The following is a 21077-nucleotide window of genomic DNA, read 5'->3' as shown; positions in this document are numbered from 1 at the left end:
TTGATATTTACCTGTGATCCATCCTCCTCTTCAGTGCCACATTCCCACTCCTGCATGCCATCTTTGTTCTTGCCAGTATGAGGTCGCCCATACCCATACTGGGTCGGTTTGACTCACCGCCACCGTTTTCGGGTCAGAGGAACATGCAGACTCCTCATAGAAGGCGTCTCCGACTTGTTCCAGGAGCCTCGCGTCTTTGTGTGTTTAGCACTGCAGTGTACGCAGTTTTTGCCTTTTTCTTTGCAGTGACCGGATGACACCAAGTGTGGCCTGTGTGATATTTTCATAATTGCTGCTCGCACATTGTTACCCGCCATAAATAAACGTCTGTTGATTTAACTAATGGAAGTAGATAACAATTCTGTATGCACACGCACAGACAAAAAGGGGAAAAAAAAACTGTAGTATTTGCAAGGCACATTATGAAATATTTGTTCTCTGCAGGACAAAAGCAAAACAGAAAATGGATGGATTGGTTGCATTGTGAAACACTTTCCCAATTTTAAATATTTTCGGTGCCCCGGCGGGGCAGCAGGTAGTGTTCTGTTGCGGTATTTCAGTGTCTCAGCTGGAATGTCTTCAGCGTGGCACTGTCGTGTTCATCCTTTGCTTCTTCACTGGAATCTTTTCTTCTGGCACATGCCATGTGCTTACTTGGTCCCCCTAAACTGGCCCTCTTTTCAGCAATCTAAAGTTCTCTGATGTTGGATTGGCTTCCTGGCCACGACTTGTTTCTTCTGTGTGCACCTTCTACTTCTCAAACAGGCCGTGGCTAATTGTGAGGGTATAAGGGCTGGACCGTAAGGTAACTCACTTCTTCTTCTTCTTCTTCATTATCTTCCCCTTTTTTCCACTATTGTGTGGTGTTGACCAGCCTTATAAGTCAAGTTATTGTCATCCTGTCCATGCTAGTATTGCAACACAGGATGGCAAGAAATAACAGGACCACAGTGCAACATTTAGATGAAGAGCGAGACAAGTCGCTCGGCCCTGCACCTCCTCCCCAGTCTGACAAGTCAAAGGGGAGGCAGCCCCTTCTCAAGGTCAGGACCCAAGGGGACACAAATACATTAAGGATGACCAGTTTACTTTTAAAGGGGCAACATTGTCAGCCGCTCAGGAATGGCATCCTTAACAGGAACATTTTATTAGAGCAACACATTTACTAATTTAGGTGGGCCAGCCTATTTTCAGTAAAACTAGAACCCCCTACCAGCCCAGATCTAAGGGCAACTATGAACTCTTCGATTCCATAGTAAAAAAAAAAAAAAAAAGCCCACATCAGCTAAGGGTCCCAGGAGCAGATTAAAAAACACTTTACGAAGTCTGGAATAAAGAAGGCAAACACCTTAACCGGCCCAAGTTCAAGGGTGGCAGCATACTCGCCATCTAGTTTTCGAGGGTCTAGTGCCCTCACTCAGGTTTAAGGGTGGCATTGCCCTGATTGTTCTAATGAAGAACATAAAACGTTTGACAAAGGAGAGGAGACCATTCAGTCCACCAGGCTCATTTGTTCAGCTAGTAGCTAAGCTTTCTTCCCCATTAGCTCATCCACATCCTTCTTAAAAGTTGTCAGGGTTTCTGCGTCCACTCCATGACTCGGTAGTTTGCTTCAGATGCCCACAAGTATTTCCTGGTTTCCGTCCGAAATGCACTTCCTCTTAATATCCTCTGATGTCCTCGATTGCAAGATGCATAATTAAGTCAAGTTATTGTCATCCCACTCATCCTAGTATTGCAACATACAGTGGCAAGAAATAACAGGACCACAGTGCAACAAGACAAGCACTATACAGTCCTATAGTTACACAAATAAATAATAGGTGAACCAGTAGATGGTAATAAATTGAAATGGTTAGTAATAAATAATTAATAAATACAATCTACAGTTGTTACAAATGCACTACATATAAATAAACGACTACAAGATCTGAGGGCTGGCAGGCAGCACAGAGTTCTGAGTCCCAACCAGCAAAGGGTAGCAGCTGATGGGCAAACTGGCAGAACTGGTTTGGATGCTACAGAACCTTCGGCCAGATGAAGGTGTAAGCTTTGTGGGTGCAATGCTTGATAAAAATGTCTTTAATGGAGGGCAGGGAGGTCCCAAATCCGCTGCAGGACATTTTGGTCAGAGACATTGCAGTTTCCAAACCAGCTGGTCAGAATGCTCTCGAAGAGAGTGGCAGGAGGTTGGCTGGCCTCAGTCTCTTGTTTTATAGTTAACAGTTTTTTTTTACGATATAACCCAGCTAACATTTGATGTGCCTTTTTAATCGCTTCTGCACATTGCTTAGATGATGAAAACGTGCCGACCCCTTTTCAGAGGTTCCTTCCAGGAGGAGAGCGTCTTTATAGAGTTGACGTTGCTGTTGCCCACGTGTAGCAGCACTTTTTCTACAAATTCTTCCTTTCAGGACTGTCAACATTTCCCCCCCAATCACACCCCACCCCGAGTTCCACTCTCCATGTTTGATCCAGTAGGATTCTGTTAACCCCTCCCTAAGTTGTTTCTCCTCAATCTTCTCCCGTCTCTAAAGCCACCTATCTTTGATCGCCCGGGGAACGGAAGAGTTAATTGAGAGGCTTTTTCACATGGTGTGCTGCAAAGGCCCCGCCTTCCATGGTGAGGTTGGATGCTTTTAAATATCACCCCATCGCAAGCCCCGCCTTATTCACCAGCCTTTCAAATGGTCTGAGGCGGAGGGCTTGTGCTTTCATTGACGTTTTGCTCTACCGGCATCTGACTAAAGTGGCGTTAGGCTTTCAGGAGCTCAGGGCACACCCCTGTCATCAAGTGCTATCCCAGACTGTAGACACAACTAAAGCATAAAAGTTATCAAATTCCGAGGAAATCCAGGGAACACACAAAAAAGAAAGAAAGAAAATGATAACGACACTACGTGCGCTTCTGTGGCTTGCGACTGTCTGCTTATTGACCGACTCTGGTAAGTATCCCAACTTTTATCTCACTATGGTTTGGTCAAGTGCAGCCTTCAAAGAAGGTGGCACCGCCGAGTTTGTGATCGGATAGCAGGAGGGTAGGCCCACCCGTTGGGGCTTAGTGGCCTGGCTTTGAACTTGAACTGCGTTTCCTTCGCGTGTGAGCTTTTCTCTTTTTGCTGGGGGGGTTGATAAGGATCTGGGATTGTTGGAACCTAACGGGGCTTTGGCATTTGTGAGCTGGGAGGCAGAAGCAACAGTGGATGGATATGCCAAAATGTGCTTAATGTGCCATCGGAGTGGTGCGCCGTGTTAACGGGCGGGTGATTGTATAATTGCTTCTGTTGCATTTCCAGTATTCTTGGGGAAAGCACCAGAGATGAGAGTGAAAAAGTTTGCGACTAATACTGGTGATGATTGTGTAAATTAGAGAAAGAGGTGGCGGTGTCCCGATTAGTGGGTGGAGCGGGGCACCGATAGTGCAGCTTAAATACCGCCAAGTGGCATTTTACATTTTTAAAAGTCCGTGTAATGCCACTGCGTGATTATTTCTAAAATTGCGAAATTATCTGCCTTGACAAATATTTTAAAAAGCCACTTTAGATTTCTTCAGCTTTGCCGCACTGTTTGACAATCTGCATCTGCAACGCCGTTGCTCTTCTCGACGCCCGCCTGCCACTTACAAACATTCCACTGCAGTGAATGAGCCCCTCGAAAGAGCCACCCGATTGGATACCGTAGAAACACGAGATGTGCTGGCCAATAGGAGCGCGGTAACAAGCGCGCGTCACGGGCGTAAAAGGGCGGGAGTGAAAGTGGCGTGGTGTGGTGATAGTACCTTGAGACATGAGAGGGGCGAGGCGGCGCGCCCTCGAACCCCCCCCGTGTGCTTGCAGTAATCTGCACTCAAGTGCATGGGGGCAGAATGCGTTTTGTGGCCTGCGACCACCCCGTGAAATAAAGCGTGAAGCATTTTTTTTTGCTTATTAGTGTGATTGAAGACATGGGACGTGCCCACCATTTTCTATAGGAGACAAATCTTGGCCTCAATGGAAGAAAAAAAAGATCTTAAAAAATGTGCAAAAAATCCCAATTGGGGAAAATACATGAAAGCTGTCCATCCGTTCTCAGAGGTGAGATTTGAATTGGTTAATATTTAAACGGCCTTATTGACAGAGGGGGCAATCCATCTGTTTGAATGTGCAGAAACGGAAATAATAAAATGGGAATGTAAAATAGTGGGCGGTCTTTGAGATGATCTTTGATCATCTGAGCACATTTTCCATCTTTGCAGTGTCAAAGCTAAACTGCTTCTAGTTATTTCCATCAAGTGTCATTGTTTTAATGAGATAATCGTAACAAAGATTGCGTGTCCAAATGCAGTCAAATAGAACTAACAGATAAGGAAGGGGGGACCCCACTTTCTAAATTGTAAATTCTGCCATTGTTTGGGGTGGACCCCAGGCCCCGCCCCACCCACAGTGGGGTGAAAACCTATGGGAGGTTCGTAAGTTTGAGGACATTTTAATTTTAGTTAGACCTTTAGTAGATATTAATCATTAATTTGGCCCTGGTGGAAGTTGGACATTTTACAGATGCACAATGCGTAAATATTATTATCATAAAAACAACAAACATCTCTTAAATATACACAGTGAAAAGTGACTTCTGGCCTGGCACTGCCCTCGTTGCGTTGCGTGACACACTTGCTCATCACCGGCCATTCCAGCTGAAGAAGGGGGTGATGGTGCTGGAGGACTAGTCATGGCAAGAGAAAGGTGATGATGACGATGGTGGTGGGAGGGAAAACCTGTTCAGATATTAGTTCAGGGCCCGAGTCCTGGATTGCTCGAGTCCAGCAGTGATGTCCAGTCCACTCCAAAGGTCCTTCATGTTATTCTAGTTTAGCTTTGGAAGCTTCCATTTCTTCACTTTCTTTTTTTTAGGACTTGTTGAGTGCCCCTCAAAGCCTTCTTGTCGCCAGATTTGAATGTGGTGGTCTTCTCACTCACTCAGGCGCCTTTTTAAAAGTGCCTTTGGAAAGCAGCACACACTGGCTTTGAGGGTACCGCAGCGTTGGCACAGAGGTCAGTATAGTCTATGATGCAGTGACTGAGCCCCTCGCTGTCACCCCCATGTTGACGTGCACCCCCCCAGGCTCCACGTCTTCACTGTCCTCCTTTTGGCAGAATAACTGAAGGGTCTCCACTTCTCTCTGCTCACTTGACTTGACTGCCACAAGTTTTTTACAAGGCGTACACTTTGCGTCTATTGAAATGAAACACAGAGGTGATTTTTTTTTTTATTCCTTTTATTTATCCATCCATCCTTTATCCAACCCCGCTATACCCTAACTACAGGGTCACGGGGGGTCTGCTGGAGCCAATCCCAGCCAACACAGGGCACAAGGCAGGAAACCAACCCCGGGCGCAGTCCTTCTATTTATTTATTTTTCCTTTTAAAACGTCACTCGTCACTCCAATGGCTAATCAGCTTGTCGTGTGCTCTTCCTTTAAAGCCAAAAGGGTGCGGATGCCGACTCCGAATGCCATCTGCTTGCTTCCAATGAAAATGGAAACCGCTGGGTTTCCCAATCGCCGGTGCGTTTCCAGTGCGCTCTGACTTGCAATTTCCTTTACTGTCTTGTCGGCTGAGAAATCACCGCCGTCTGTAGAATGACCCTGCATTTCAACATTTTTAGTAAACCGGACCCTTTGTTCCTCTTTTTTTTTTTTTTTGTATGTGTGTGTTGATTCTTTTGTATTCTTCTTCTACGTACTTTTCATCTTGAGAAAGTTTTTATCGGGTAGTTCACAGCAACGGAAACTCCTCCACCGTCTGAACTTTGAGTGCCGTTCTATAAACGGCACCCAAAAAAATAAAAGGGAGACTCCCACGTGTCAGTGCGGTGTTGGGAAAAGCCGACTTTTTTGTCTTTTATGGTGAATCGAAACTCGTTGACATTTATGGCCTTGTTTAGCCACACCATTAGGTTTTGCGGCAGCAAGATTCATAATTTAAAAACGGCAGAAGACTTTGAACGTGAAAGCAAGGTTGAGGTTTTCATGAATTGCAGATGTGATGTGGGAGCGTACGGGTAGGAGTGTCGCTTTTGGGGGATTTGACATTTTATCGTTTTTCAGGAAGGGTTAACTGCGTATTAAAGATGTTCATTTCTATTGACTTTTATCGAATCATTCAGGCTCGAGGGCCCTAGTTTAAGATAAACAGGCGTTCGTTGACTCGGTTGTTTGTGGTTGGTTAGGCCGTTGTTAATAGAAGGTTAATGTGACCATGGAAATAAATCTGTTTGTGTAAGGCTGGGTGTGCCGGGCAACTTGAATCCGTCCTGGGTGGGTTCCTGCCTTGTGCGTGAAGCTGCTGGTTTGGCTCCTTGCTCCCAGTGGTTTAAACGGAGTCAGCAATCCAGAGACGCCCATTTCTTCTTGCATTGTAGCCCCACTTGTCAGACTCGATTTTTCTTTTTTTTGAAGTGAACTTTTTAAGTTCTCGCCAGTTTTATTGGTTTGAAAAGTTCACTTCAATCAAGTAAATTCCGTAGTGGATACCCAGTCTGCTGCACAAATGCCACATTCCACTGAAAAGCATTCCTTAAGAACCCGCCGAGCCTGTTCTCGACAGGATTCCCTTTCGGTGGCACTGGGCGCTTTGGCCGGATGCACAGATCAGGTAGTGACGTGTGATCTTTGTTATGTCTTTGGTATGTGGAGCTGTGTTAAGACTTCATTGTTTAATCTGGACCACCACCCCCTTGAAGGCACGAAGACCATCGACACGATTTAAGTGCTTCCTAAAGTTTAATATCTGTCGTTGTCACCTGCAGGCTCAAGACGCACATTAAGGATTGCTGGAGGGGGAGATGAGGGCAATCCAGGCATGTTTCAGACCCCCTTTGACCTTATTTAAGATTGTGAGCCGTCGAAGCTCACTGGGTCATTTTTTGGGCACCGGTTCCGGGCGTTAGTGCCAGTCAAGCCACAGGTAGATCCTCACCACACCCACACTGCACATAATGGGCCATTTTAAAGTCACCAGATAACCTGTGACTTGAACATATTTGGGATGTTTTAGGGAATCTGTCACCGAAATGCACGTATCGTGTTAGGGACAACATGCATACCACACCCAGACAGTGATGGCGCCAGGGTTCAAGTCCACTCTCCTAGAGTGTGGGGGGGGGGTACCTGTCTAGTTAGAGCAAAGAAAAGGTGACAGCATGGCATCAGTTATGGTGGCGCCATTCCTTAGGGGTTTAAATTTAGACGTACGGTGAACTTTTTGGAAGCTGGAGATGAATTCAGTTCTCCACGGAGGGGATGATCTATTTCCCCACGGCCAGGACCGAGCCTAGACGGTGACACTTCGTACCCCTCCACAAATACGGGGTGACAGTGCCCTGCGGTGGCACCCCAGCTTGAAGACTGATAGCACAAGGATCGCCCCAAGTGTTGAGTGAGTTGGCTCTCTCTGTGATTGGCTTCTTCCGTTCAGCATTTTATGGGTCTGGTTGAATGTACGGGCATGGGTGCCCTTGGCTCGTTTCACAGTGCCCGGAAAGTTTTAGCCAACCTGTGTGGACATTAGATAGTTGGAATCCAGGTGAAAGGTAGCCGAACCGCTACGTTCTGGTGAAACATTGTTGGGATAGCTTGATTGATACGAGTGTCCTCCGCCACAGTGGCAGTTTAGCTGTTGCTATGCCAAGCCGGGTGTGAAGGGACCATCCGATTGGTTAAGCGTGCGGACCGCATGAGAAGTGTAGGCTGCTTGGTGCCCACCACCCTACCGTCTCTCTTGTCGGGACAAATCTCGCACTGAAGGGTGTTGACCTTTTTTATCTTTTTTATGCGCCTCACTGATAACAAATTACATGCGGTGTGTTGTTAAAGTTCGATGGCCGGCCAGGCGCATTTCCTCTTCGTGTCGTTAACAGATGATGGACGTCGAGTCATGGAGATGCGCGGTCCAGTTGGTCGTACCCTTTTTATTAAATGGTGGCGAGCGCGGTTCGCCAGTGTAGAGTTGAGATTTGGGCGGGTGGAGGTCCTCGTGCAGATGGGAGGCTTCAGCCAGTTGTTGCCGGTTAGGCAGTGATTGGGGAAGCCCACCAGGACCTCACAGTGGTCTCAGTTCAGAGCCCAAAGGGTGTGACAGAAGCATTGTCCATAAATGACTTGAGTGCGCTGCACAAAACAAAGAGTCCACGTGGGGGGGGCAGCACTGCCTTTCCATTGTGAACTTCGCCCATAATGACTTGCTTAGCGTTACTGAGGGCATCAATATGGAGGAGCTTAACATCACCACTGACGAGCAACTCCCTGAAGATCACCCGGGGAGTCCAAATGGAGGACGGCGCCTGCACTTGAGCTCTTTTGGGGTCCAAAAATGGATGGAGCCCCGTGGGGGTCTCTTTTTATAGGCAGGCTACACAATAAGCCCAAAGTTGCATAGGAAGTTCATCATCAGGTTGAGCAGGAGGACCACGGCTGGCACTGGACGACAATGTGGAACAATGAAATGGTGGCAGGACGCAAAATACTTTGGGTCATTAGCCGTCGTCTATGGGGGGCTTATGTATATTTGTGTTTTTTTTTTTTTTTTCCTCCGCAGTGTCCATCCCACGTTAAGATGATTTGTCAATTTTGACATGCGGGATTGTGGGGCGAGGTAATGGATAGAGGATGTAGGGAGCGTCCTCACGTTAACAAAAGTGGACGGGCGAGCTGGTGGGCCACACGTCTGAGAGCTGCCATGTACGCGATGAAGAACTCTGAGTACGGAGGAAGAGCTGAAAAGGTCCGAGCTGGGAGCGCGCTGAGCGAGAGAAGGTTCTAGAAAGCCGGGGGGAGCAGATGAGACTGTAATTAGCAGCTGTTTACCGTCCCCAGTGGGATCTTCAGTGCCACCCTGATGAGCCAAGCAACACATGCAAAAAAAAAAAACACAAGGAGCTATCATGTGGGACCACTGGGACCACCAAGGATGGTTATTGGGGTTCTTGTGTAACGCTTTTTTAAGAACATTAAAATGTATGTGAGAGCCGAGTGTCCGGGGAGCCTCTCATTGGTAAACATGCCTTTTGGACGGAGGGTCCGGCGTTAGCCAGTTGCTTTTTCTGCCCCCATTAAGTAAATTATAGTAGGGGTCAAGGCTGCAGGGGGAGGAAATTGAGATTTTTGGAAGTGACTTTGTTTGCTGCTGAGATAATGAGGGTCACATATGATAAGCTGGTGGGGGTGGTATTACTGCTGTCCTGGGTTCACCCCTTGGCCAGACTTAGGGTGGCACCGCTCCTCCTTCTGGGCAGCCGTCCCAGACTGCAGTTTGTGACTGGAAGTGGTGCAGAGCAGAGCCGCTCCGGTCGCTTCCTGGATGCTGGGATTGCTGGCAGATTTCCTGAGAGGCCAGTATGTTGGAGTGGACAGTCAAGCCACTAGGGGGACCCCTTGAATCACCTGGGCTTCCTCGTGTGAACAATTGTACCTCATCCTTGACTTGTAGGCCACCGCAGATGGAAAGCTTTGGCGGGATGTGCGGTGAATACAAATTAAAACTTCTTTAATTTGGTTTGTGTTTGGAATGGAGTAGCATCCACTTGCAGAGCCACAGCACCGTACGTCCCCGCAGTTGCAGACCCGGACGTGACGTCCCCGCAGTTGCAGGCCCGGGTTCGTAAAATGACTTCGGGAAGGTTTCTGCAAGTAAGTCTAGAGTGGCCGAAACCTTCCCAAAGTAATTTTATGAAGTCGGTCCTGTAACTGCGGGGACGTCACGTCCGGGTCTGTAACTGCGGTGACGTACGGTGCTGTGGCTCAGCAAGTGGATATTATTGTTGGAATGGCATTTGGATTAAATCCTTGTGTATGCCACACCCCACCCACACAATCCGGGGTTCAATATCCGCACCGGCTGGTGGCTGTGTGTGCAGCCTGCATGCTGTCCTCGTGTGTCTCAGAGACGTGTTGCGTTGGGTTGATTGATGCCACCCAGGATGCTTTGTGGAGGACTGGTGTCCCATCCCGGTCAGGATTCTGCTGCCCTCTGCGCTGTGGTGACCGAATTAGTCGATTGGTCAATTGGGTGAAGGAAGGGCAGCACCTTTTCCGTTGTTTCACTCCACTCTCTCCACTAGGGACGTATTGTTGAATGTTTAATGCTGGGCCCAGTGCCCTGGTGACTTTCAGGCACACATACACAACATGCTGTTACTTTGTTGCCATGGTGACCTGCCAGGTGAAGTGCAAGTAGCTGATGGCAGGTAACCGGCTTTGCCCTTGGACTCTTTGATTGGCCCGTTTGGGTTTTTGTAGGCGGTGCCGCCTGGGTGTGGATTTCTATCTGATCACCGCTGCCTACAGTGGGCATCCGCAATGGCAAGTACTGTAATTGCTAAGGCTGCTTCATTGGACCACGTGACAGACAGTTGTATGAACAAGGACCCTCGAACACGTAAAAGAAACAGTAAAGCGGCCCCAGTCTGTCCCTTTAATTTATTTTTCTTTGTTTTATTTCTGCCGAGCAGTAAAGTGGCCCGTGATGCGAGTCCATTTCTTCTTCTTCGTCGCTCTCCATTCCGCTTCCCCCCGCCTCGTCTGCCTGCCTGTCTGTCTGTTTGTTTGACAGTTACTGCGGATGAGCCTCAGTGGCCACACCCCCACCTCATGTTCGTCATCAGCTACTCTTGGTGTCGGCCAATCGTCGGCCAGTGGTGTGATCGGTTAGCCCCACCCACGGAATTCCTCTTAAAGAGGCCTCGTGCCCCTCTGAAGGGTAAAGGGAAGTCGCTCAGCGCTGTGGAATGTGAAGAGCCCATCTGTGCCGCTCTCCTTGGCTTTGTGGAAACGCGTCACAGAGGAGGAGCTGCGCCTGAGACGGCTCGGGAATGGCCGCTTCACGCCCGCCGAGTCCTCCACTCCCTCCCTCCCTCAATCTGAAGGGTGTGCCGTTACGTTATTGGGTGACGTGAGGTTATCTTTGATCCTTTACCAGGGGTCTAGCCCTCCATGGACCTCCGTCAGAGGGTGACAAATGACAAACTGATGTTACAGCTGACAATATTTAGCGTTTTAAACGTTAAAATTGAAGCACAGCTTTAATATTTCATATATCTGCTGTAGTGAGAAGTCGAGCACAGTGACCCCTCTTATTGGCTAACACACTACAACACCCCAGTACTTGTTTGTTGTGCACTTCTACCTCATGAAGTAAATCGTTCCATTTCTTATGAACTGCGTGAACCTGGGGCGGCTTGCGTTCATTTTATTCTTTGTTGGTTTGACTCGAGTATCATTTGCCCATCTTTTCACAAGTTGAACTTGGATCAGTAGCCATTGGTCTGAATAGCATCTTCATGTTCCTACTCGATGGCGCAGCTCACGTACTCGTCGGTCCGAAGATCAGAGCGAGGACAGCACCCTGCTAGCGTCTCTCAGCTTGCTGTGGCATCAATGGCACCTTAAGGAGTTTGTCAGATTTAATATGTAAGCCGCATCGATGAATCTCAGTGCCAGTGTGTTAATGAACCGGCTGTGCTACTCATCTCACACGGGTTGAAATCTCCGTAATCAATGGAGACCTCGGCGCACTGCAAATGTTAAAGCCATCTATTGGGACGCATTTTGTAATATGTAAAGTAATTAAACTGCATCGCGTTTGTCATTCTAACAGATGGTGCGTCACACACATGTTGTATGAGTCAAACGTATTACTACAAATGTTCGTGATGCACCATCTGTTGGAATGACAAAGCAATGCATGTGTCTCTGTGATATGTCATTTGGTATGGGATTCATAAACTGAGACACTACTCTAGGATTTATTAAGAACAAAAAGTAGTGTTGATGTTTATGATGCGCCATCTGTTGGAATGACAAATACAGATGGACACACAGACAATTTTTTTTTTTTTTTTTTACTAGCTGTGTGCTGCCCGGCTAAGGTTACACAAATCTAAAAAGTCCAAATAAAGCTCAGTGTTAACATTTGGAGAGCCCCGTGCAATACATACATCTCTGTTATATGCCATTTGGTATGGGATTCGTAAAAGCAGTGTGATGCACCATCTGTTGGAATGACAAGCATGCCATTTAGTACTACACAAGTCTGTGATGTGCCGTCTGTTGGAGCGACGGAGGTATAGCAGCCAGACAGACACACAGACACTCGTCCATTTGTTGAGGTGGATGTGCAGTGTGAAGTCGGGACGTCTGACCTGAGCCTGCGTTGCACGTTGAGTGCTCGACTTGGATGATTCGAGTGAGGCTTCATTTTTGTGGTCCAGTCAGCGCCCTGCTTTGCTGCTCTGGTGAAGGCCAAAGAGTCCTGGGTAGCAATGCACATCTGGGGGCTCTTGGCCTGGTTATGGTGGACGTTGCAGTGCAAGCACGGAGGTTTGAGGTCTGCAGCAAAGCTACACACCACCATTGGGCGACAGCCGGAAAGCTGGCATTTCATAGCCGACGAGTGACGTTATCAAAAGACTCTGCAGAGGTGCGACTCCGAGGATGTGCTTCCTTTATCGATCGCATCGTGGAGTGATTTGCTGCGTGCCAGATCAGCAGATTAGAAAATGGCTGATGTATGAAAGAGCCGTCGTGACTCGCGTGTCAAGGATGGCCATCCATTGAAATGCAAGGCAGAACGTTTATTACGTTTATTAAAAACGAAAAGAGAGTCCATATAAAACGCCTAAAGAAGTGTCACTCGACTGGCCCGCAGTGCCCGGGTGTGTGTCACCGGTCCTCCCACTGTGTGTCATGTGAGAAATGTGCAAAGGTAGGAGAAAATGTCGGTGACCTTTAGAATATGTGACATTACGAGGTCACCACAACTCAAACGTGACGCTGGGCTTGGTGGTCTGTGCCTCCTTTCCCTGGCAGTATCCCCTGCTGCCCCCCGGACTGCATGTGTCTCCTCTCGGGTGGAGTGGCGGTGTGACCACGAGGACATTGCACAGTGACGGCGCTCTCGGGTTTGCACCCGGGCTTGTGTTGAACTCGCCAAGTGAAATGTTGCAGAGATGGTGACGGTGGCCATTGTCTGGGCATCGCCCGGTTATTTCGGGAGGTCCTTGTTGGCCTCGCCTTTTACGTTTTCGTGTCCATTTAGGGGTCTTTGCTATTTGATCGACGCCAACCTTCTGTATTCCTGTTTGCTTTCAGCACTTTCTTCTACCTGTGCCCAGAATTACTTCCAGTGTGCCAACGAAAGATGTGTCCCCTACCGCTGGATCTGCGACGGTACCGATGACTGCGGCGATGGCTCCGATGAGCTCTACTCTTCATGCCGTGAGTACTGTGACGTTGTTGAGGGTCTTGAGAGGCGGCGTGGGGGGTCGTCTGTGCAGACCCTACTGTGGCCTGCAGGGGGCGAGTGCTGTCTGTGGAGAGCTGGGACGTGGGTGGGCTTGGACGCCGCTAGGGAGCGGGAGTCTTGACTTGACTTTTTTTTTTTTTTCGCCTGCCAGAACTGAAGACGTGCTCACCCAGTGAATTCAGCTGTGGCGGTGCTATGAACCAGTGCGTCCCCCGTGAGTGGCATTGTGACTCGAAGGTGGACTGCGAGAACGGCGCCGATGAGCTCAATTGTCGTAAGTTCGCCTTGCCCTTCCTCTTCTCCTTGGCCCAGTCGTTTCTTCCCGTTTGGTCGCCTCACCGTCTTCCTCCTTTTAGCCCTCAAAAACTGCACGGACGACGAGTTCCGCTGCCGCAGTGGGAAGTGCATCTCGGTGCAGTTTGTGTGCGATGAAGAGAAGGACTGCGACGACGGCAGCGATGAAGACTCGTGTCCCACTCCCACTTGCGGACCCAACATGTTCCAGTGCAACAATTCTGCGTGCATCCCCCTGCTTTGGGCCTGTGATGGAGACCCCGAGTGCCTTGACCAGTCCGACGAGTGGCCTCAGAACTGCCCGGGGCGCAAACCCTCCACTTCATCTCACTGCTCGTCACTCGAGTTCCAGTGCGGCAGCGGCGAGTGCGTCCACCAGAAGTGGCTCTGCGACGGCACCAACGACTGCCGGGACCACTCGGATGAGACCAACTGTGGTGAGCCCCCTTGGATATCTGTGGACCGTCTCTCACTCTCTCTCGCGCTGCTTAGGTGATGCAGAATACTAACACGGGCGCCGCGGTTTCTGTTCTTTACCCCAGAAAAGCCGACATGCCGCCCGGACGAGTTCCAGTGCAACGACGGGACCTGCATACACGGCAGCCGGCAGTGCGACCGGGAGTACGACTGCAAGGACCTCAGTGACGAGTTGGGCTGCGTCAACGGTGAGAGTCCGTCATCCGGGTGGGCTTGGGTAGAAGGGGACTCTCTGGTGACCACGCGACTCTCCCTCCATACCTACCGATGTGCCCTGGAGACCCTCCGTTGAAGCCTCGTTTTATTTTGTTTTTCCCCAAACAGTGACGCTGTGTGAAGGACCAGACAAGTTTCAGTGCAAGAGCGGCGAGTGTATAAAGATGGCCCAGGTGTGTGACAAGCAGAGGGACTGTAGGGACTGGTCAGACGAGCCCCTCAAAGAATGTGGTGAGTAACGGGCCCACCCCATGACGTGCATCTCGATGAAGTTTGTGTCCGCCGTGTGTGGGGGTCTCGGAGCTCTTAAAAGTTTTCTGTTCGGTTGGCATCTTGAACCCGAGCCCACCGCCACGTAACGCCTTCAGTTTTGTGTCCGTTGAGTGGCGCTGCGCTTCTACCGGCTGCCAGGCTTATCCACTCGCTGCCCGCTTTGGCTGCACGGTGCCAATGAGTAACATCCCTTGGCGTCAACCGTGTCACGACAGCCTAAACACGCATTTGGCTTTTTCAAAATAAACGAATTACGAAGAACTCGCGTTACCCTTTACTTCAGCTGTTCACCCCCAGGGTTCATGCCGGGGGGTCCGGTCCCCTGGTTTTTTTTTTTTTGCCTCACCTTTTGCGGTGTCCCTGAAGTTGACTTGTCTGTTGTAAGCGGTGGTCCTGCCTCAGCTCAGCATGTCTTAAGTGACCGTTTGAGATGGCGCCATGTTGTGGGGGTCCACAAACACTGAATACTCACACGTGTCTTTTGTTTTTCTCTCCACACTCTCAGAAACCAACGAGTGCCTGTACAACAATGGCGGCTGCTCTCACACTTGCAATGACCTCAAAGTTGGGTTCGAGTGCCTGTGCCCTTCTGGCTTCCAGCTGGCCGATAAGAAACGCTGCCAAGGTGAGGTGACCCTCCAACCACAGGACTTCATGAACATCTTGTCGTCCCCCCTGGTCGGCGTGCCACATTTCCTAACCTTTGCTATGTTTGCCCGCTTCCCCCCCCTTAGATATCGATGAGTGCCAAAACCCAGACGCCTGTAGCCAGATCTGCATCAACCTGGAGGGGGGCTACAAGTGCGAGTGCCGGGAGGGCTACCACCTGGACCCCGTGAACAAGTCGTGCAGAGTGATGGGTAAGGAAGCATACGAGGTGGTGGAGTGGGGGGGGCCGTCATGTGACAGAGAGGAACGTTCTGACGGCGGCTCATCTTCCTCTTCCTCTTCTTCATCCACAGGCACGGTGGCCTATTTGTTTTTTACAAATCACCACGAAGTGCGCAAAATCACACTGGACCGCAGCGACTACAAGCGCCTCATTCCTCGCCTCAAGAACGTGGTAGCCTTGGACATGGAGATCCCGACCAACAAGATCTACTGGGCCGACCTTTCCCAGAAGAAGATCTACAGGTAGGTTGGGCGGCAGGCACGTTAGACACTGTCGTGAAGTTCACGAGTCCCGCATCGACCCCAGGCGCGTCTCAATGGCGGTTTTTTTTTTTTCTCGGAGCGCACACACATGGAGAAGGCGGACAACTCGTCCCACCACACCACTGTCATTGGGAACGACATTGCCGCTCCTGATGGCATTGCAGTCGACTGGGTCCACAGGAACCTCTACTGGACGGACTCGGATTTAAGCACCATCTCCGTGGCGACGACTGACGGCACTCGCCGGAAAACGCTCTTCAGAAACGGGCTGGCCAAGCCCAGGGATATCGTGGTGGACCCCGTCAACGGGTGGGTCTCACTCTCCATGCTGCCCTGATTCAGCCTGCCAGGCGTTTGACTGGGCATGGTTTGACTGGGGTCTCTCTCTCTCTCTCTCTCTCTCTCTTTCCTTTTTAGGTTCATGTACTGGACGGACTGGGGGACCCCTGCCAAGATTGAGAAGGCCGGGCTCAACGGCGTGGATCGCATTCCTCTGGTGACGGACACAATCGAGTGGCCTAATGGGATCACGCTAGGTCCGTCGACAGTGCAGACCCCCTACCTTAATCCCCCCCTAGTCTGACGAGTGACTTTCCGTTTCTTGCCACGACTCGTAGTTTTAATTTCTTCTCTCCGTCCCTCCATTTCACATTCAGATCTGGAGAGCAAGCGGCTCTACTGGGTCGACTCCAAGCTGCACACCATCTCCAGCATTGACGTCCACGGCGGAAACAGGAAGACCGTGGTGGCGAGTGAAGACAAGCTGGCCCACCCCTTCTCCCTAACCGTCTTTGAGGTGAGTGGGGGGGCGGGGGGGATCACATTGTGCCAGATGCTCCCGTTAGATTTAGAAAGTCGCTCTGTGTAGAGGTGGTCTGCTTTGGGGGGGGCTTAGGGGGGTCATCCGTGTTTTATTTCCCCGACAGCCTGCCTGGTAAGTTTCTGATTTAGTGGTCCTCAAACCTTCTCGGTTTCCCCCCACTAGGACAAGGTCTTCTGGACGGATGTTGAAAACGAAGCGATTTTCAGTGCTAACCGACTGACAGGAGAGGACATCATGGTGGTGGTCGAGAATGTGTTGTCCCCCCAAGACATCATCCTCTACCACAACGTCAAGCAGCCCACTGGTAGGAGTTTTTCCCCCTAGAAGTTTGTTTCATTGTGCAGAGGAGGGTCTCGCAGTAGTTCCTGCCTGCCAGTGGGGGGTGCTGGGCTATGTGTGGGTCTTTTGGTGGTCCTGCTCTCGTTTCTCATCTTGTCGTTTCTCCCTGACAGGAGTGAACTGGTGTGCAAACAACAATGGAGGCTGCGAGTACCTGTGCCTTCCTGCCCCCCAGATTACTCACCACTCGCCTAAATACACCTGCGCTTGCCCCGATCACCTGGTTCTGGCTGCCGACATGAGGCGATGCGTGCCAGGTGGGTGTCTTTTTTTTTTTTTATATATATTGTGTTTGCCATTACAATTTTAGTTGATGGGTATTCCAGTCATTGGCGTGACCAGTCATACCACTGCAGCATTTTGGGGGGCACTTCGGAGTCTCGTAGTGTTTCTATAAATGAGAAGAGCCTGAGAATGGAGATGTCAAGCTGGCCATCAGTTGTAGGTGTGGGTGGTTATGAAACGTGGAAGTGGGGGGACGAGTTAGAGTTGGCACTTCAAGATTCTTGGACGACCCCCCCATTGAGTTCCTGACCCACTGCCAGGCCTGTTTTTACGGCTCCTGTTTTTTCGCAAAGCTATTTGTTCCTTCTGTCCCTATGGTGTGCAGTTGTCATTCCAACAGATGGCGCATCACACACATTTGTAGCAGTCGAATGCATTACTACAGATGTTTGTGATGCGCCATCTGTTGGAATGACAAATGAAGTGCATACGTCTCTGTCGTGTGCCATTTGGTATGGGATTCATAAACTACTTTTAGTAGTGTTAATGTTTGTGATGCGCCATCTGTTGGAATGACAAATGCAATGCATTTTATTGCTAAAGATGTTTGATGTGCCATCTTTTGGCATAAGAGAGGTATAGCAGCCAGACAAGTTGCTGGGCACATCTGACTCCTGTTCTCTTCTGCGGATCGGGGGGCTCGCACCTCATGCCGGGATGGACTGGTTCTCCTGGTGACTTTGTGTGTCTTGTGGGTGGGTGGGTACAAATGGCTGCGTACTTCCTACCTGCCCCTCAGCCTTGTTTTTTAATTTCTTAATCTCGCTTTCCTTTCCACAGCTGATGAAGTGCCACTTAGTACGTCAAAGTCAGGTGGGCGGCCCGCCACCACCACACACAGTCCACCCCCGAGGAGAACTTCAGTTGTGCCAAAGACCACTACGCCGTCAGCACCCCGTAGCAGCACAGCATCCCAGGTGGACACGACGGCTCTGCCAACACACCAAGAAGCCATCACTCTGTCCCAGCACAGTGAGTCCCCCCCCCGCCACTTGTTAACGTCGTGCAGAGCGTTGCTGTCACCCGCTCCGCCATTTTAACGTCCTTTTGTTTTTGGTTGAGCAGCACTCGGTGGTGTCAAAGTAAGCGCCAACCTCCAGAAGAGTTCCTCGCCGACGGCCCTCTACATTGTGCTTCCCATCGGTGGGTGTCGATGGACTTGCTGCGCTCGAAGTTCGCCCGTCTGTTTCTCGTTTCTCGTTTTTCCTGACAGTTTTGTGTTGTGCTCTCTGCAGTCATCCTGTGCCTCATTGGGTTCGGCGGCGTCCTGCTGTGGCGAAACTGGCGCTTGAAGAACACCAACAGCATCAACTTCGACAACCCGGTGTACCAAAAAACGACCGAAGACGAGATCCACATCTGCAGGAGTCACGATGGCTACTCGTACCCCTCGGTAAGCCGTGTGAATGTGCCCGCCAGCTGGGGGGTCTCTGCTTGTGCGTCAGGGGTCTCATCTCTGGCTCGTTGTTGTGTTTTACAGCGGCAGATGGTGAGCCTCGATGAAGATGTGGCTTGAGGACTCGCACAGAGGGGACGACTTGGTGCGGTTCGGGATTTTGTGTTTTTGCTGCTTTAAGGACAGTTGTGATGGCCACCAAATTGTCACGATGCGCCTGAGCGTCCCATCTGATGGGCGTCCTTCAGGACCACAAGGAGAGGAGGGGGCCGCGGGTTACAAGCACAGCACCGCCAACTGAGCCGCCCCGCTATGGGACTTGGGGGGGCTTCTCCTCTTGTGTTTCTCCCCCATCTCTATTTGCACAATCGGCCATGTTGGTTAACGGGAGGATAGTTCGGTTTTTTTTTTTTTTGCTTCCTCTTCCTCCTCCTCTTCCTCCTCCTCCTCCTCCTGCTGGGTGTTTTGCATATGAAGGAGCTGCACCAGCAGCTGAAGAACTCCGGATGTAAAAACGGACTTGAAGGATGACGATGATGATGATGATGATGTCTTTGAATCCTCAGGATTTTATGCTGCTGCCCCTTTAAACTGCGCACTGCAGATATGAACAAGTGGGGAGGCACCGGACCCCAGCGATACTTGACCCTTGTTGTGCACTCGATGGGGGTTAAGGGTGGGATGTTGTGGTGGGCTGCAGATGTGATGTTTTGCACTTGTCTCTTTTGTTTTGTTTTCTATTGTTATTAACACAATGAGAGTCTGGAGGCTTTGAAGTGCCATACAGTGTTGTGGAGGGGGTGGGAGTGTCGTCTTCTCTTCTCTTCTCTTCTCTTTTTTCTTTTTTTTTTTTTTTTTTTTCTTTTCTTTTTTCCGTTGGTTCAGATCACTTTACTCGGAGTGGGCCCTGTGGGATTGGGCTGAATGTAAACGTCAAAGAAACGACAGAACCAAAGGTGGGCAGCCGTTTTAAAATGTCGGGTCAAGTGAGCGAACGCGTGGCTCCATCCGTCTGTCTGCGTTCGTCTCGCTCGGCCCCTCTTTGTACTTCAGGTGTGCCTTAATCGCCTCCCCTCTGCCACCCACCACGCCAAGCCCAGTCGCTTTTTAACCTTTGATGGGTTTGACTTTGGAGGTTCCGTTTTCCCGAGACCCCCCCAAGTATAGCAGTCGCCCACCCAGCCGTGTGCCTGCCTCACTTTGACCTTTGACCCTTCTCAGGATCGTCCTCACAACTCCAGTGGCCTTCGTCTCAGATTTTTGATGCTTTGCTCTGATTGGCTGCTTTTGGCTTTTTTTTTTTTTTGGTTGGCAATTTTAGGGGTGGGCAAAATTAGAAGAGAAGCCCCCCCCTCCCGTAGACCCCACCGACCAGGTTTCCGTTTGGCTGCTTTAATTTTGCACTACTTGAATAACCACTGAGAGCCCCAGCCAGACTCGGTGGGGGCACTGTGGAGGCCAAGAGCCACCAGTCGAGTCCTGTGGGCGGGTGGGCACCTCACTTCTCAGGGGGCTTTGGGGTTCAGCGATTCATGCAAAGAAAAAAAAAAATACAACAAAAAGCAAAAACTGACATTCAGTTTGAATTATTGTGTTGCTAAACTCATTTATGGGCTGAATGCGGATTTCAGCCCCGCCCCCCACCCCCGTGTACATTTTGTGTATTATAATGTAAATTTTTTTAATGTTATATTTCTTTGCCTTTTTTTTTTTTTCCATTATTTGTACATTTTGGTCAAAACTCTCGTGCTGCTGTAAACTGATCACTTTGGACTGGGTATTTATTGAGCGGGTGGGGGGGGCCGTGCCACCACTGATTGTGTTTTGGATACAAACCGCCACCCCCACTTCATCTTACAGCCCCCCCGGTGTGTGTGTGTGTGTGCGCAATCCCAGAATACCCAGAGGGGGAATTAGACGAGCACAAGTGGCCTGGGAGGTGGGCATCGAGGGTGAGAGGGGTGGGCATGGGGGGGGGTCACCTCAGATCCACAAGTCTGCCTGTGAGTGAGTGAGTGAGTGAGTGAGTGAGTGTAATATTATGGGATTTGCCACGTGGGGGGTGTCGATTTGTAAATCCAAAACGTTTACAGCCGCCCTGTGTATCTTTATGTTTTGTGTTCTTTTTCGGTCTTTTCTAAAGTAAAGTTTATATATTTATTTAATAAATTGTACAGACTTGAAATGCAAAGATGGCACCAGAAGTCCCCAGTTGTGTGTTTTGTGTTCGCTCCGTTGGGCCGTCGCTGTCTGAAGGTGTGGACCCCCAAACATGACGAGCAGAAGGGGCCGCTGTTTTTGTTAATATTTTAATTTATTTCTGCTTTGGTTTCTTTGTTCCTCACTTAGGGGGGTCTCCTCGTGGAGACGTCAAGCAGCACATTGTGAGCCTGAGTTCATTTCTTGCCATTTCCTGTTGTTGATGCCTTAATCTTCACAGGACCCCTTTGTTTTTTTTTTTTTAGATGGGGGGTCTTTTTTCAAACCTTTACTTTTTATTTCATGTGATTTTTTGTTTTTTTTTTGTTCTCAGTGCACAAGACC

The 21077-nt window shown here is 49.8% G+C and overlaps 1 protein-coding gene across 1 annotated transcript; it reads left to right on the top strand.

Moving 5' to 3' along the window:
- The first annotated feature begins 2690 nt into the window (after positions 1-2690).
- Positions 2691-18703, top strand: LOC120541191 (low-density lipoprotein receptor-like). Its single transcript, XM_039772608.1, has 18 exons — positions 2691-2945; positions 13122-13247; positions 13427-13549; positions 13632-14006; positions 14112-14234; positions 14371-14493; positions 15041-15160; positions 15270-15395; positions 15498-15669; positions 15772-15999; positions 16108-16226; positions 16347-16486; positions 16676-16817; positions 16966-17109; positions 17918-18109; positions 18203-18280; positions 18373-18530; positions 18618-18703. The coding sequence occupies exons 1-18, from the start codon at positions 2885-2887 to the stop codon at positions 18651-18653; spliced, it is 2586 nt and encodes an 861-aa protein (XP_039628542.1). The 5' UTR covers positions 2691-2884; the 3' UTR covers positions 18654-18703.
- Positions 18704-21077: the final 2374 nt, after the last annotated feature.

The sequence above is a fragment of the Polypterus senegalus genome, chromosome 12, assembly GCF_016835505.1.
Source record: "Polypterus senegalus isolate Bchr_013 chromosome 12, ASM1683550v1, whole genome shotgun sequence".
Lineage (NCBI taxonomy): Eukaryota > Metazoa > Chordata > Cladistia > Polypteriformes > Polypteridae > Polypterus > Polypterus senegalus.
Note: the sequence above shows the minus strand (reverse complement) of the source record. Positions and strands in the feature narration are given on the sequence as shown.